Here is a 16,254-nt window from a genome sequence, read left to right on the forward strand (position 1 = left end):
ACAAGTGGCCTTGGTTTAGGAGGCTCTGAGGGAGGCGGACTAGTGTCCATCTCTTCTTCCTGTCCCACTCCCTCAAATGTCTGAGCTAAGAGGACCATCTAACGACAGAGCTCATGGTATTATTATTTCATTGCCTCCAAAAAATGTTATGTCTGCATCAGCAGGGAATGCAGAGGGCTTATCAACTTCTGCATTCATGGCAGTTGCTGCCTGCAGAGCCAGTCTTTTCAGCTTTTAACTCTTTTAAGGTGGTTAGTAACAGTTTCCACAAAGCACATAGTCCAATCACATCTTTGTCACCACCACTAAGAGAGTCCCATAATGCACTTCCTAGCCGTTCCCACTACATTATTTCAAGTACATTCAGAGGGGAGGTGAAAATTCCTTTATCTTGTCCCCATTTTAAGAGTTTCTGTGAAGGCTCTTTATCGTAACTTAAGCTTCTCTTAGAGAGAATACACTGGAGGATGTCTATTGCAGCTTGCTCTTCTTTACTTAACTGATTTCCCATCCTCCCAGCCCCGATCACTCACCTGCTTTCCCAGGTGTCTGCAGCTGCTATCATTCCGAGGTGCTTTTCCGATCTTCTTCCCACAGCAGTCCAGCTGGCATGGTACATTCAACCAGGTCATTTTTGTAACAACTTAAACACCAACCTCGTGCTTAAACACCAACTTCTTTGTGTTTATATAACACTGCATCTATTTGGCCTTCAGTTAGTTTCTCTTACACTAGACTATAGTTATGCTTACACCAAGAAAATGTCTTTTCCCTTAAACTAAGTAAATGTCTGGCTGGTACAAATCATGTCCTTTTTCACTCAAATATACATCTACAGTTTTGTGGTGATATGGTACTCCAGAAAGAATTGAATCAGACAATGGGAATAATTTTCAAAATAATCTCATAAAATCCTGGGCAAAGGAATATGATATTGAGTGGATATACCACATCCCCTATCACGCACAAGCCTCTGGAAAGATTGAAAGATGTCATGGATTATTAAAGACTATGTTGAGAGCACAGGGCATGGAAGCACTGGGATATAAATTTAGCGGAAGTCACTTGACTGGTTAACAGCAGAGACTCTACTAACCTTCCTGGTCTTGCCCAAACAAAACCCCTCCCCTATGGGAGGAGATAAGGTCCCTGTAGTGCACTCAGGGAAGTGGTTGGGGAAGGTAGTAGGGGTTGTACCACCCATGGGAAAAGGCAAACCCATTCATAGGATGGTCTTTGCTCAAGGGCCTGGGTGTACTTGGTGGGAGAAAGGATGGGGAGACTCCATGTGTGCCTCAAAGAGATGTAACCTTGGGGTAAAAATAATCCATGAGCTGATGAAGTGTGAGCTTCACAAGGAACTGGGCAAGTGCAACAATACAAATCAAGCTAGTGCTGGTCCCCAACACTGAACACAGTTTCCCCTGGCCTGAATGCCCATCTTGATGGATGAGATGCAAGTCATGGCCTTCTTCAGTATGTCCTAGGACCACAGGAGTGGTGTTTGTCTGCTGAACAGGGGGAATGCTGGTTGATGAGAATGTCTAAGTCCATATATAGGTTGTTAAGATGTTTGTCTGAACATGATGCAAATGGAATAACAGATGGAGATTTTTTTCTGCTTGTCTGTTCCTATCACAAAGTCTTTCCCTGAGTGAAAAATACTATGTGAAATATTGTTATTTTCTGCACTCAACAATTATCTATGTTTTATTAGGTCCTCCAGAAGTAAAATTCAGGAAGGAGGAGAAATTATCTCAATAGCACATTCTCAACTTGCTGCTCTTTCAGTTGTAAAAGCTACATGAAGAATATCCTAAAGTCACATAAAATTATGCATTTGGTCTCCTTGCAGGTATATCTCTTACATTGGGAGCAGTGGCTTCGTAACTCTTGTTAAGCCTCAGAAAGATATTTCCCTCTTTTACTAGGCCTTGATTGCACAAAACATTGTTACCAAGCTTGGCATAATGACATATCAGCAAGAGGACACAACAACAACAACAAAAGGTGTGCTATGTCTTCCTGCTGTGATCCCAACAGCTAAAAAGCTTGAGACCCACTTCTGTTTCACTGATGTTCTCACTTTTATATAATCAGTATCTTATTTGGTTCCCTGTTTTTACGGGTAACTGCTCAATATTAAAATATTTTATTCTAAGACTGTTGATTATGTACAGTTTTCCAGGGAACTTGTAGATGTTTCTAGGAAAAGGAGAGCACTCAATGTTTAAGAAACATAACTTCATAAATAATCAAACCATTTGTTCCCTGCTAGTTTCTTGTTTTAAACAGGGAGGTATTTCTGTAAATGCAAGGAATGAAATTGTGTGCTTGCTTAAATACTTAAGCTCATTGAACCAGGTTGTAATGAATAAGCATAATGACGTTGTTCTGCTTTTGTTTCATGAGGATGGCAGCTGTTATTACTCTGCTCATCTGCATTTTTATACCTGTTTTTATGGTCTGTGTTAATGGATGCATCTCCTATTCTTAAAGCTTCATCAGGAAGTCTTGTAATAGAACTTCTGAGCAGACATAAACTTGTTAAAGCCTTTATGTATCTGTCTTCACACAAAATTACAGAATCTTAAGGGCTGGAAGGGACCTTGAAAGCTCATCCAGTCCAACCACCTAGAGTAGGTCACACAGGAACTTGTCCAGGTGGGCAGCCCGTTCCAGTGCCCTGTCACACTCACAGGTGAAAACCAAGGAAGCTGTTGAAAAGTTTTGTGTTGATTTATTACCAACACAAGTTTGAGGGTGAGGATGCCCATCAGTTATTGAGGCTTAATTTGCTCCTTAGAAACGAGACACTGATGAAGGTAAAAATTAAAACTCATAGAAATTTTAATATAGACCTTTTCAATTTTCATTATAGTTCTAAAAATTATTGCCATGCATAAAACAGAAATTATGTTTGGGATAGAAGCAGGAGGCAGAAATGAAAGAAAAACAGAGCACCCAGGAGTTGTGACAAGAAGAGTTGCTGTTTGCTCCTTTGGAACAATCATTTGCTTTTCTCTGTTTGACACGAAACCTGCGCCTCTCTGTAGGAGGCTTGGAATAGCTGATGACATGGTGGTTGTTTCCCTTCTTCTCATTTGCATGATAAGTATTTGTCAGCAAACTGCCTCTAGTGGGTAAATATGGCAAGGTCTGCAGCTCAGAGCATGCTGTCAGAGTCTTGACTGACTCAGACTTGTATTCCTTGGTCAGACTTCATCAAGCAATGACAGGCTACTCTCTGACTTGGGGCAGCCTAGGATGGATTTGTCACTCTGCTGCTGACAAAGGCTGAAGCAGGACTCAAAATACTTGAAGGCACAACCGAGTGATTTCTTGTGCAAGAGCTCAGAAGGCAATTTTTACAGCCAATACTTGCCAGACTCTTTCATGCTGCATTTTTCTTTAACTCACCTTCACACAAAGTGCCTGAACTGAAAATGCCTGAAGCTACGAATAGAGCTTAAAATTGCAACGTCAATGGACTTAAGCTGAAGAGGTTTAGAACTCTTGAGCTTTAACATTTTACATATTGTCTCAATCTGAATAAAATTTTGAGAATTTAGCAAACTGTACAACTTGCTAAGTCTTGTATAACACAAGGCACTTAGGGCAGTATCACTACAGACTCTTGTACTAGTGCTTTCTGTGATCACAGGTGATGACACATCCACTGGAACACAGGTTTTTTTACAGTTCTACAGTGAGTACAGTGCCAATTTTAAAATGGATAATATGAAACTGGCAATAACACTGACTTGGAACAAAAATGCAACTATAAAGTAGAAGTATTACAAGGGGAGAAAAGCGTTTAAAAAATCAAGCAAGAAATGTGAGCAAATCTCGGTGTAATTCTTTTGTATAAGGCTATGCAAGGTACTTGGCTTCCTTGAACTCTGTGCATCTAAACTTTAACAAAGTCAGCATAACCATTTGTTTCCTTCCTAGACTTCATACACTCCTTGTGATTTCCTTGTAAGCCTTGGTACCAGTTCAGCTGGAGAGATCAAGGCCAATGCTATGACAATGATATAAATAGCAGGGAGTTTACGGAAAGTTTGCCTCTATGTGTGTGTGTGTGTGTGTGTGTGTTTGTGTTGAGCTGTAAAGAGTTAAAAATGCTGGTACAGTGCCAGACAACCCTACACATCTGTCTCTCTATAATCTGTATGTTTGCTATGCATTTGGAGTCAGTGGATTTCATTTTTATGTATGAACTGTACATTAGAGATATTAAAATGTATGACTATTTATTGTTCTCAATAAACTGCCCCTGAATAGTAAGCTATGATACACCATTATGTCCTAGTCCTTTTCTTGCTTGTTGTACTCCTTTTGTTGTGATGTTTCTTCATTCTATTCCCACCAACTTTCATTGTCTTTAATTCTGTCCCTGAACTTGTAAAGCCGTTTCTCTTAACAATGGGTACTTTGGAAATGGCAACAATTGCTTTTCCATGAACTACAAGGCAGGAAGAGCATTGTTTCTTTAACAAAAATTACCAGATGGTTTTGAGTGCTGACTACCAATATAAAAGAACCCCAGTAACTACTATTTTTCAAGTTCTCCAAGTGTAGTTTTGTTACTGCATGACTTCTGTTTGCATTTAGCTGGGAATTACAGCCTATGCCAATACTAAAGAATAGAACTTCTATCCAGCTAAGTCCATCTATATGAGCACTGGCTTTGTGGAAAGGGACTTGCACAACTAAGTGTCAGCTCACAGAAAAGAAGGTTTTGTATGAGTGACTCGTAACAGAGTTGTTGATTTGAATATATGCTCTTCTGTCCTGTCACCCCTTGTTTCTTAATCCTCCCCTTCAGCTGGGGACCCTGGTTTTGCTTTTTAAACAGAATAGCATCTTTTCTTAAGAAGTAACAGGCAAATGGCAGAGAAAGAATTTCTGAGAGATTTTCACTGAAGGCACTGTCAGTGTTTAGGTTTTGCAAGATCAAAACAGTTTGCACTGTCAGATGCGAAACATTTTACCTTGTATACAACCAGAGTGCCCAAACTCTGCCTTCCACTACAAGCTGTTGCTGTGAGTCTGAGAGTACTGCTGCCTTGAGCAAAGGCTGATTCTGATCTGCTCTTCTGTGATGGTTTTGTTGTGTTTGCTTGAGCAATTTTGAGATTTTTTTTTTTTTTTTGTATAAGAAACAAGTCAACTCCCAACTGTCACAAAAGGTCTCTGATAAGATTGGGTCTGGGATTTCTTGAGGGGATGCAAATAACCCAGGTAGACCAAGACAAAGAAACCTGAGAACTCTACAGAGTGATTAGCTAAGACAAAGACTCCCACAGAGGACCCAGGCTGGAGTCATACAAGTATGTAAATGTGATAATTAATTCCAGAAAAAAAGAATGACTTTGTGTAGCTATTCCAGGAAATACAATGTATATGTATGTAACAGCACAATATAAGCTGTGGCTGATGCACCATAGGGCATGCACATTTGGAGGAACTGCCTTCTAAACCTGGCAACAAAGTGTTAGAGTGTTCTTGAAAGTACCCACTTTTATGGTAAATGTATCTTGTAGGACTAACTATCCAGGGCTACCTTCAAAATCACCTGGGAATAAATCAAAGCTTGCTGTTGACTGGATTTGGCCAGCAAGCAGGCAGGAAGGTTTCTGAGCCTTGACAAATGCAGGTCTAAGGAAGGAAAACCACTTCCCTCTCCTTCTGTGTTCCCCGTACCTGCTGTCGCTGAGCTCAGCTCTCCAGCTGCTTGGCTGTGCTGAGCTGGCTCTGGTTGAAGCAATGCGATGAGAACGGATAGGGAGAGCTGGGCTGTTTTAGGACTGACTCCCTGCGAGGCAGCTGGCAGGATGGAAGGAATGCACCTGCATTATGAACATATTTTTCAGCGACTGTGTCTGCTCAGACTAGTCTTTCACTGTCAACAGTTGGCTGTTCCGTATCTGCACAACAATTAATGTGCACTGAGGGTGAGTTACTTGCAAAATACAAAAGGGCACAAGTTACTTAGAGCAAAGCGACTGTGCTGCAGGAATGGAGACACTAAAAAGAGAGCAGGAAACAGAAGAAAACAGAGAAAAAGATCACATAGCTGTAAAAGAGGTTCTCAAATACCAGCCCCTAAAGTACTACAATCAGAGTTTAGAAATGAATCCAAACAGAACTTTCCGATGGAAATCACGTTTCAGTTTTAGCTGCAGCAGTGACATTAAAAGGACTGTGTGTGATACCAGGTGTAGTCACCTGTGAAAAACATGGGAAAGGGAGGTGATTCAAGTCCCTCTGAGTCAGGCAGGCTGTTCTGTGTGCTGGTCCTGCTTGTGGTCAGTCTAAATACTGGCATCGGGGTACCAGTGTCCAGATAAACAATTACTCCTTGTCCCTGAGGTGCAGGGATTATTGACAGAAAGTACCCACTGCTTCACATTGAAATGAATGCATTTTATTTCTGATTCAAAATTAGGGATAAGAGTATATTTTTACCATAGACAGTAAAGTCAGGAGAAACTATCCTCATCACAAGCACCAGATTTGTTACCCCTGCTGTTCCCCCATGACGTGCCTCTGGATTAGGCACTGTTCATGATGGAGCGATACTCTCTCTGATGTTCCACAAGCTTCAGAAACACTTCGTATTTCTTGTCATAAAACCTGTAAAAGAAAGTTAATTTCAACAAAGCCTTAGATTTTAATATTTAAATCCCCTGGAAGACACATGTTTATTCCCTTTACTTAGCATCAAAGGAGCTTGGGCTTATCCCTAATTACAACTTTTACCAGTGTCAGAGCCCTGTGTGCTGCCGGCACAGTTTCCACCCAAACAAGTGATCTAAAGTCATAATTACACCTTTGGTTTACCCTATAGCCAGCTTTTTTTCTGGTTTCCAGACAGTTTTATGCATCGCAGGGTTGCAGCTCTTCCACTCACGGCCACAGTCCGCTCAGGGAGCCCCAAGCCGACGAGGGAGGCCACTGCCCGCTGAGGGAGCGCAGGGCGCACCCCCGCCTGCTGCAGCACGGACGGACAGCGAGCCCCGCGCCCGCCGCCAGGGGGAGCCCACGCGCCGCCGAGCCGCCCGCCTGGTTCCGCTGCCCTGAGCGCTCCGTGGCCGCGGAACCAGGCGAAGGGCTGAGCGGCGGCTGCCGCGGCCTCGGGGCCGCCCCGGAGCCGCTGCTGCCAGCCCCGCGCCACGGAAAGCCGAGGCTGCGAGGGCAGGGCGCTCACAGGCTACAGAGCAACCCTTAACAAAGCCGGGTGCTGAACGCTGCTGCGTTCCGACAGGGCTGTGGAGACACAGACCGTAACTTCATTTTCAGCCCGTTCTCCCAGAGGAACATGCCGAAGTCAGGGTTACCTTTTATGCTCATGGTTAGGCTGCACGACTCTCCCAATTTTCCCCATTCTCGCCATGGCCTCCTAGTAAAAGACAAACGCAAACTGGAAAAGCCTGTTTTGATTTAAAATACTTTTTGACAAGAACAAGATGTTTCAAAACCAATCAGAACATTAGTGATGTATTTTGTTTCGGCTGAGCAGGCCAGATGGCATAAAATATGTTCAATCCCATTATATAGTAGTCATGAGAACAAAGCACTGCAGACCCCTCAGTAAACCAAAATCTGTTCCTCTTTCTTACTGGGAGTCTGAGGCAGAACAGACTTATCTTTTATTATTTACACTAACCAAAGGAAATGTTAAACACTGCATTCCCAGAGGGGAGATTTCTCAAATCAAATGATACTGTACATGAGATCCCTTAATCATATTCTTAAAGTATCAATTCCCTGCAGCAAGGGAGGACCCAAGTGTGCTCCAGAAGCTAAAGGTAACTTGGAAAGTTCTGTTACGAGCCCACAGCTGCCCTCACATTCCAGTATAAAGGTGTAAGAGACAGACTTTGATCCTACTCTGTTTTTGGCCAAAAGAAATCAGACAAAGAGATCTCACAGATCTATCCTGCAGAACGAGTCACGTGTGGGAGGGAGAGGACCAGATAATTTGGTTCCTTTTGTGATCTCTGTGAGATTCGGATTTTCTGTGGATTCTCTTGAGCAATCCCACTGGAATGAGACATTAATCACCAATGTTAATAGAAGATCAAGTGCTGAGGCAGGGGCGGAGGCAGCAGGCACAGGCGATTTTCAGTGGAAGTTATTTCACAGCATTAAAGCAATAGCTTTCAGATGGAACACTGTTACACATAAAAGATAAAGATGCAAGCATCAGTGTCTGACTAAATCTGTATCTGCGTTCATAGTTCCTAAGCAGGACCCTAAATCTGCTCTAGAGTTAGTGCGTAAAGCACAGCACTGGGATTGTATCAGAATGACCCCTGGAGAACAGCCAGCCTGTGCTGCTGCTGGAAGCCATTTAGGCAACTACTATGGCTAGATTTTTAAAAGGGCTTCATGATTTTATAGGCTGTCATATCTGCTGTAGTAAAATCTTTGCTTTCCACTAATCCATCATTTTACAGTTGAGGATCTCCTAGAACTTTACAACACAGATGAGCAATGTAAGCGCAGTTTCACCGGTCCAGGACAGGCAGGGAGGCCCTGAGGATAAGAAAGATGACCAACAGACCTTGCATCTTCTGTTTTCCCCCTTCCCCTGTGTTGTATGAACCACCCAGACCTAAATGCCAGGATGTACATGGGCTGCCCATGAGGCCAGCAGGTATTCAGCAGCTGTGCCTGGCTAGCTGAACCTGCAATTACCCAACTTGTTCTGGGGCATGTTCTGCACATCTGCTTCATCCTCCAGCATCAACACATCCTTTTATACTGCCAGTCCAAATGTGCTGCTAGAATGTGTAACACCTACTTTCTACATCTGTCAACTTCAAGGGGTTAATAATGGATGAAATCACTGTTCTACCAAAGTAAAAAAGCACTGCCAGTGATGGTGCAGTCAGGATTTTGCTGTGGTAGGGCTTCTGATAAAACAGCAGCAAGTATTTCAGTGTACTTATATGCCCATACTCTCATACGTGCAGAAGTTGATTGTACTTTGATTCCCCAAGAAACACCCTTGAAATAACACTTCCAGAGAGATAGTGTGTTCTTTTCTGTAGGACATGTGAGCCTGCTGGCACAGAGGCTCTGCACAGCAGCCAGATTAAAATACTGGCACAGAAAGGTTGGTATCTTTCCCAGTAAGAGAAATGGGCATTTACTCCCTGTTCTTTAACAGGTGATACTAGCTCCAGCATTGCTCTGTTTACAATAATCTTTCACAACTCCCTTACATGGTCAGATGGCTTTAGAGGCTACCTCACAAAAAAAAAAAATGAATGAACACACAGGAAAAAAACCCCTCAAAGTGAAAAATAATTCCCTCTGTTACAATCAGTGCTGCTTTTTCAGGTAGTTTCATGTCCTACAGACAACATAAGGCAGGGGAGAAGCCCCTTGAAGAACTTTCACTCATGGGAAGAGTCACTTTCTGATCCCTGCTTTACACCTCCTTTTGAATTGCCCCAAAGATGATGCACAAATATAAAATCAAGACATCTAAAGGGTCTAAGCATCTCAGATAAACATATATTTTTCTTCCACAGGTACAAAAAAAAACCTGAAAAGGAGGGCCAGACTTTGCCATTCAGTCCCCTGTGCACATGCAGGGCCTGCCTGGTGCTGCCCTGTCCTGGGCAGAGCTAAGAGAACAGGACACAAACAGCATCGTTCCCAGGATATGCCCTGCTTCTGTCCTAAGTATTCTGCACACTCCTGTTCTACTTTACTCTGGGGCCTCTTGTGACTTCCAGAGCTGAAAAATGCATTACTGCTTCTTTGGGAAATAAGCCAGCCTTTTGAGATAAACATATCTTCAGACAGGTTTTATTTTTACCTTGTTACTCATCTAACTCCAGGTCTCCTCAGGCTGGTTCAAGAGAGAACACACATGGGCGCTGACTCCGCCAGGTGTGGAAGGTGTGAGGTCAGCCTGGCTCAGCTCGGCACGCCCGTCCCGCCAGCTGCTGCGGCCCCAGCACTGAGGAAGGCCTCCTATGCTCCCTCTGAAGTCTCCCCGAATCTGAAACCCCTGGCACAGAGTCTCCAAACTTTGTCAGGTAGCCAGAGAGGCTGCCACTGCTCCCTGCTCCTGGGGAGCAGGACAGGCTAGAGATGGCCCTAAACTAGTCCCTCAAGGCCTAATCTAAAAGACAACAGCACCTGGCTGGTGCTCATCTTCTGCCAGTTCACCCATTCATCCACCTTTAGCTAAGGAGGAAGATGCCAAAGCCCTTTTTCCAGTTTAGCAGCTAAAATGCTTCAGTATTTCTAAATCTACTGAAAACACACAGGTCTTTGAGAATCCACAGCCTTAAGGTGTCACAGAAACTACCACAGCAGTGTGGAATAACATGTTAAAAAACTACACAGCCAGCAATTTTCAACAACTCATTCTACGTTGCTCCAAGTACCCTAAATTCATTCCCTCTCTTAATTTGCATTTTGGTTGTGTGTATTTTTTGTTTTTTAAAGTCAGCCTGGTCATTGTTAGTTTGAACAAAAAACTTCACTCCCAGAGGAGAGTCTTTTCAACAATTTTCTGGGGACAAAGAGGAACAGAACATTGAAAATATGAATTTATAATGCAATCGGAAACAAAGGAACATTAGAATCGCATTACTGAATCAGATCAACCTTGTGCACTGTTCTGTCTCCCAACAAAGCCTTAAATATAGCAAAGTGATAATACTGCCGTTCAGAAATAGTTTCTTAGAGGGTTGACATCCAAATCTGTAATTCCAGCCACCAAGAATTTCACAATCTTAATTTGAATGACGCTCTATCTTCTTTGTTTGCCAGTCTAGACAGTACAATGAATACAGTGATTTAAACACAATGAATTCTCTCTTAAAACAAAATATTTTGTAAAATTGCTTTTTAATCATTTCTTTTCTCTCTTTCCATAAAGGCTATGCTATAAATAAACCCTGAAAGTTCGCATTTGATCATTATTTCTAAAGGCTGGGCAAGAGGCAAGTGAAGGGTTTACACAGAAAAAAAAGAGAGGCACTGTGGAGCAGAAATAAAGGGATGCATTCATGATTTCTAACTTTTTGTTAGAGTGTCAAAGCTGAGACAGATACAAGCCAGTAAACACTCTGCTTACCATGGAGAGAGTTAGTCAAATGGGGTTACCCTGCCTGGGACAGAAGGAACAGAGGCCCAGGGAACCTAATTCTCCAAGACCCACCAAGACTTTAGAACACGGTGCCATTTTGCTGCTGGAAGGGCAAATGCTGGAGGCATTTGAGGACAAATGCAATTTCCCAGCTGTGTTCTCCCCACTTACTCGTTTTGATAACCCCAAACCATAGCTGTTAACAGTGAAAGCCACCACATATCAGCTAAAGTCTTACTGGACAATTTCAGTGTCTGAAAGCATTTGGCCTGTACATACAAAAGCCCAGTCCAAAGCTCACCAGACTGTGTGGGTATACCGTAGCCCAGTTACAGCAACAGTCTGTCAGATACTTGGAGCACAGATCCTTAGACAGTACGAATACAAAAGCAAATTAAGCAAGTTTTATCTGTGAATGCTGCTGGTTTACAGCTTGTCCAGTGTCACACATGGTTCTGCTGCACTGGCCTACGAATGATGGGAAGGGCAAAAAACAACCCTGCTGTAAAGCAGTCTTGGATCATAACTTAAAACTAACAGGGATCTCAGAACAAGACAGAATGAGATGGATGGCTTACTCTTCTTCCCATGCTGAAGTGGATAATTCACCTCATCTTAGTACTTATGCAAAGGAGGAAATGATATTCATTTTTGTTGTGCCAATACAAGCCAAGTGATCAAATTCAACCATTCTTTCAGCCAAATATGACAAAGCTGTACCAGCAACCTGCTTCTCCACATATTCCTGAGAATGACACAAGTGTATGTATGGAAGGTCAGTCTCAATTTCTGAACCACACAGCTTTGAAACTTGACTTTCTCCTTCACTACCCTGAAAACATTACCCAGACTCCACTCAAGGCCAGTCCTGACTCTGGTGGTTTTGTACAGCTTCACTGTCACAGATCCAGAGTCAGAAGAAATTCATTTCCAACTTGTCCCACGTGTAAGGACACTCTTCCCCACCAGATTTGTTCTGATTTGCAAGATTCTGCAGGTTTAAGTACCTTCAAACTATCAAACTGACTTACTTTATGCTTCTGAGTCCTCATAACAAATAAAGTTATAATAATAATAATAATAATAATATATAATAATTACATATAACAACAATGTTACATGTAATATTTTTTCATTTTCTTCAACAGCAAAAGAACCCCTCTCTCACTCATCTCTATTCCACACGCACAAGCTGAGACTAACAGATGCTAATTAGCATTATTTAAGCAGCCCAGTCAAAGATATATTTGGATTGGAGGGGAAAAAATACATTTCTTGAAATGCTGATGTTCAAGAAATACTTTTAAACTTTTCTAAGAATCTCAAGCAAGGCTGCTATTTTTTCCTAGCATTTATTTAGAGATTGCTTACTCAATAGCCTGGAGATGCAAAATTCATCTTATCTGTGCTTACAAAGTTACGTGAATGTGTCTGTGTGACACAGTCCTAGCAGAACATTACTTTTTAGTGGTACGTGACTGCATGAAGAAAGCATGTGATGGACCATATACAATATTTTTCTAGTGTTTCCAACCCCCCCCTCTTAAATTTGTTTGAGTTATAGAGGCAGATCTTGGCAGCGCTCACAAAGCACAAAATCCGTAACTCAATTCTCTGTGGTATTCTGGATGGAGTGAGCCAAGTTTTAAAACACATTATGGATAAATATTAGAGCTGAGCAAAATTTCACACCTAAGACCAAAGTGTGAAAATTTGGCTTTAATTCATTTAGTGAAAAGGTGGAAAATTTCACACAAGCTTTTATTTTCCTTTTGCTCTGTTCCAGAAAGATTTCTGTACTTGTATCAAATCTCAGAGACAGAGTGTTTCTGTCTGTAAGTGAGACTACAGAGAAGGAGGGAGAACAGGACAGAAGGATGGAGGTCCAGGAAGCAAGACAGCAGCTCAGGACTTGAGTTCAAGTTTCTCTTCCAGGAAAAGTCATTGGCCTTTTGCATCTCTTTTGCGTCTTTTATGCATTGTTTTGCTGAAGACTGTTACAGTGGTGGAAAGGAATTGGGCAGATAGCTCAGAAGCAGCCCAACACTATTCTGCCCCTAAACTATCCAACTTGAGTTGACACATGCCAACTGGATAGATTCTCAAAGCACTCAATTCGAGTGCAGAAAGTTTGCAACAGATTTCCTCAAGTTATTTGGGACATGTTAATTTACTCAATTTTCAGCTACCTCTGGCTGTGCCCCTTGTTTTCCCCCAGGTTTGGTTTGGTTTCTATGCAGTTTGTAAGCTCTGGGTTTGTCCTTCCTTTTGCACTGTACAAGAAGCTCTTGCTCCTGCTGCAACCCTCACTGCAGAGCACATCCCTAGACCTACCCTGTCCTACAGGAGCCTGGATTTCACTCCTTAGCACTGGAAGCAAAAACAAATGGAAAAGAGATCATATAACAGCAGAGACAAATGCAGATAAGGCCATAATTACACTTCTGCCTCTGAAACACCGACTTTTCCTCTACTTCAGTGCCTGCACTGAGTGTAAAACAGGCTGTGGCCACTGGGCCAACCCACAGACAAAGCCACAAGAGGGGCAGCAGTGGCCGTGCAGCTGCTGCAGAGGGTGGTTTGTCCTGTTGGCAATGATATTAATTACTTATTCCCCAGACCAAATTTAGAATGGGGTGAGGGTCAGCTATGACTGTCACATCATCTATCAGCTGGAAACTATGTTTGGGTCTAAACTCCAGCCACATTGCTACTAAATATAGGTTGGTTTGTTGTCGATTTGACTCTGTGCTCCCCTGAGTTGCCTTTGACTATCAAATAATTAAGCAGTTTGCTTTGTGAGGGCTCCATTGCTGGCACCTCTTAGTGCCCAAAGCTGCCTGGATGCAAACTTGACAGCTTAGCAGGGGTATCAGCTTCCCCTGCAATGGAAAGAGCCCAAGTGTTGAGCTCCTGTTTCAGTTTCACAGACTGCTGGCACTGGGTACCATGAATCAACACTCTGTGGGCAACATCTAAGAAGTCTTGCACCAGAGTTGGAGCACGGTTCAGCTGCACTTACCCCAACATGAGCTCATCCAGCTCATTCACGGAGCCTGCATCCACTTTACCATGTCTGTGTATGAAGATCCGAGCGAGTTTTCATCCAGCAAGCACAGGTACTGGGCAGATGCACCCAGGGCAGCACGGAGGGCTGCCCACAAGGCTGGTTTCCCACCCTGCCCCCTCCCCAGTCCCACGCTGTGGGTGGTGATACCATGGCCAGCAGCTTCCTTCCCACCAGCGAGGCTCCCAGACTACACCACCAACTCAGCACAGACAGCACATTCCTCACACCCCCTTCTGAGGTGGAATAAATTTGTTAACCACACACAGCATTTCTCTTAAAATAGACTAAGAAGGTGAAAATGTATTGATTTAACCCACTTTTTTAGGCTTGGAAACATAATGCTGACAGGCAGCTCTGTTTAACACAAAACAAGCTCCCCTGGGAGTCAAGAGACCAGACTCCTACATCAGATCCTGATGCAGGACACTACTACAGCTATAAGCTAAATCAGCCCTCTCCAGACTCATCACTGTTGGTGGTGAAGTAAATTAAGCCTGGGAGTGCTGATCCTCTGCACAAACTGGAAGAAGTTATTTTGCTTCTCTGTCTCCCTTCTCACCCTTTGCTTGCTGTATCAGTCCTAATACTTTTACTCTCGATTTGAGGTGGTAAAAACTTTGAGGCACGCAAGGTAGATGTGTGCTTCCACATTAACTTGCACAACAAAAGAACCAAGCTGGGCAAAAAGCAGAAGGAGTCCTTTGGACAGGGGAGGGTAAAACAGAGAAGCTGAAGAACAAGCATCCCACAGGATGTCCTGCCACTGGGCTGTGTACTTGACACAATATTTAGTTGAACTGCATCACTTCCTTTAAGGTGCAAAATTCAGATTTATTCAGCTGATCTCTTTTCACATTCACAGTGAACACACAGCTTTCTTTGCCTTTAGTCACTGAGTTCAAAACTGTATTTGACATCTGGTCATGGATTGGGGTTTGCTGGGGGAGGGGATGGGAAAAGGGGCTTTTTTCTCCCTTTTTTTTTTTTTTTTTTGCATCTGTATTTGCTTTATGAGCTATGGCTAAGGCATCATTTACACATGGGGAACTGGATCAGGTTCTCTCAATTCTTTCCATATGTTCACTTATGCTGTCAAAACATTTTTTCAATCTAATTAATCTGCACATGTCTCCCTGTTCATTTCCCCATTTGGGGACTTTCAGCATTTTGGGGGCATCGAGCTGGGATTTTGTCATTAACTTCTGCCTACACTTTCCCTTAGGGTTACTCTATCAAGAAAACAAAACTATTTCCAAGATTCCACTCTTCTCCATCTAATTATTCTCTCTGTATTTCCAACAGCGGCTGAGAAGACTTTCCTTTTCTCCTTGTCTTTCAAACACATTCTTTGCCATGCTCCAGTGTCTTGCATAGGTCAATGAGAGAAATCCATGCTGTGAGTTTTGATTTGGGATTATTTGTTACCTAATTAATCTTATGTTTGTCTTACTATTGAAAAAACCCCAAATCTATACCTCAGAAACACACATTTTACCTACTCTGGACTGCATTTGGGAAATCACCCTGGACAGTGGCTCATAAACAAACAAGAGACCTTTAAAAACAGTCTTTCACTAGTATGAACCAGTAGAAAGTTGAGAAGTTAGAGAGAAAAATTGCATTAAAATATGAAGAGAGCTTTTCTAGTAAATTACAGACACCCTATCTCCAACAAAAACTAAAACATTGCTAAAGAGAAAACTGGTGCTTTATAGATATCCAACATGCACTGCACGGAGAGTAAAACCTACAATAAATGAGAAATCTGTGAAGAGTTTAGACCTGGACTGCACAGTCATTTTTCCTTGTGAAGCACAGTACAGAGAAGATAGCTGTCTACAGCAGAAGACATTTGGTTCCCTTGCCCATTGCTACAGATAAGGAGTTAGCAATCTTTTCTGGCACACTCTTCCACCAAGTTTCTTTTCTTTCCCAAGTTAGAGGCTACTGGTGACTAAACTGAGTGAGAGCTGAACCAAGGCACACTGATCATTGCAGGGAGGTTGGACTATCTGATCTTTAAAGGTCCCTTCCAACCCAACCTGTGATCAGCTGATAA

General features: G+C 42.7%; 1 protein-coding gene across 9 annotated transcripts in view; it reads right to left on the reverse strand.

The window, feature by feature from the left end:
- Positions 1-6,460: 6,460 nt before the first annotated feature.
- The window catches only part of FGGY (FGGY carbohydrate kinase domain containing), a 308,898-nt gene continuing 299,104 nt past the window's right edge, over positions 6,461-16,254 (reverse strand). For all 9 annotated transcript variants that reach the window (XM_062003165.1, XM_062003169.1, XM_062003170.1 and 6 more), the window contains 2 exons: positions 7,347-7,408; positions 6,461-6,642 (listed from right to left, as the gene is read on the reverse strand). In XM_062003165.1, the coding sequence (XP_061859149.1) occupies positions 6,561-6,642; positions 7,347-7,408 (144 nt within the window). In that variant the 3' untranslated portion in view covers positions 6,461-6,560. The remainder of the gene's footprint in view (positions 6,643-7,346; positions 7,409-16,254) is intronic.

The sequence above is a fragment of the Colius striatus genome, chromosome 10 (assembly GCF_028858725.1).
Source record: "Colius striatus isolate bColStr4 chromosome 10, bColStr4.1.hap1, whole genome shotgun sequence".
NCBI classification, from domain to species: Eukaryota; Metazoa; Chordata; class Aves; order Coliiformes; family Coliidae; genus Colius; species Colius striatus.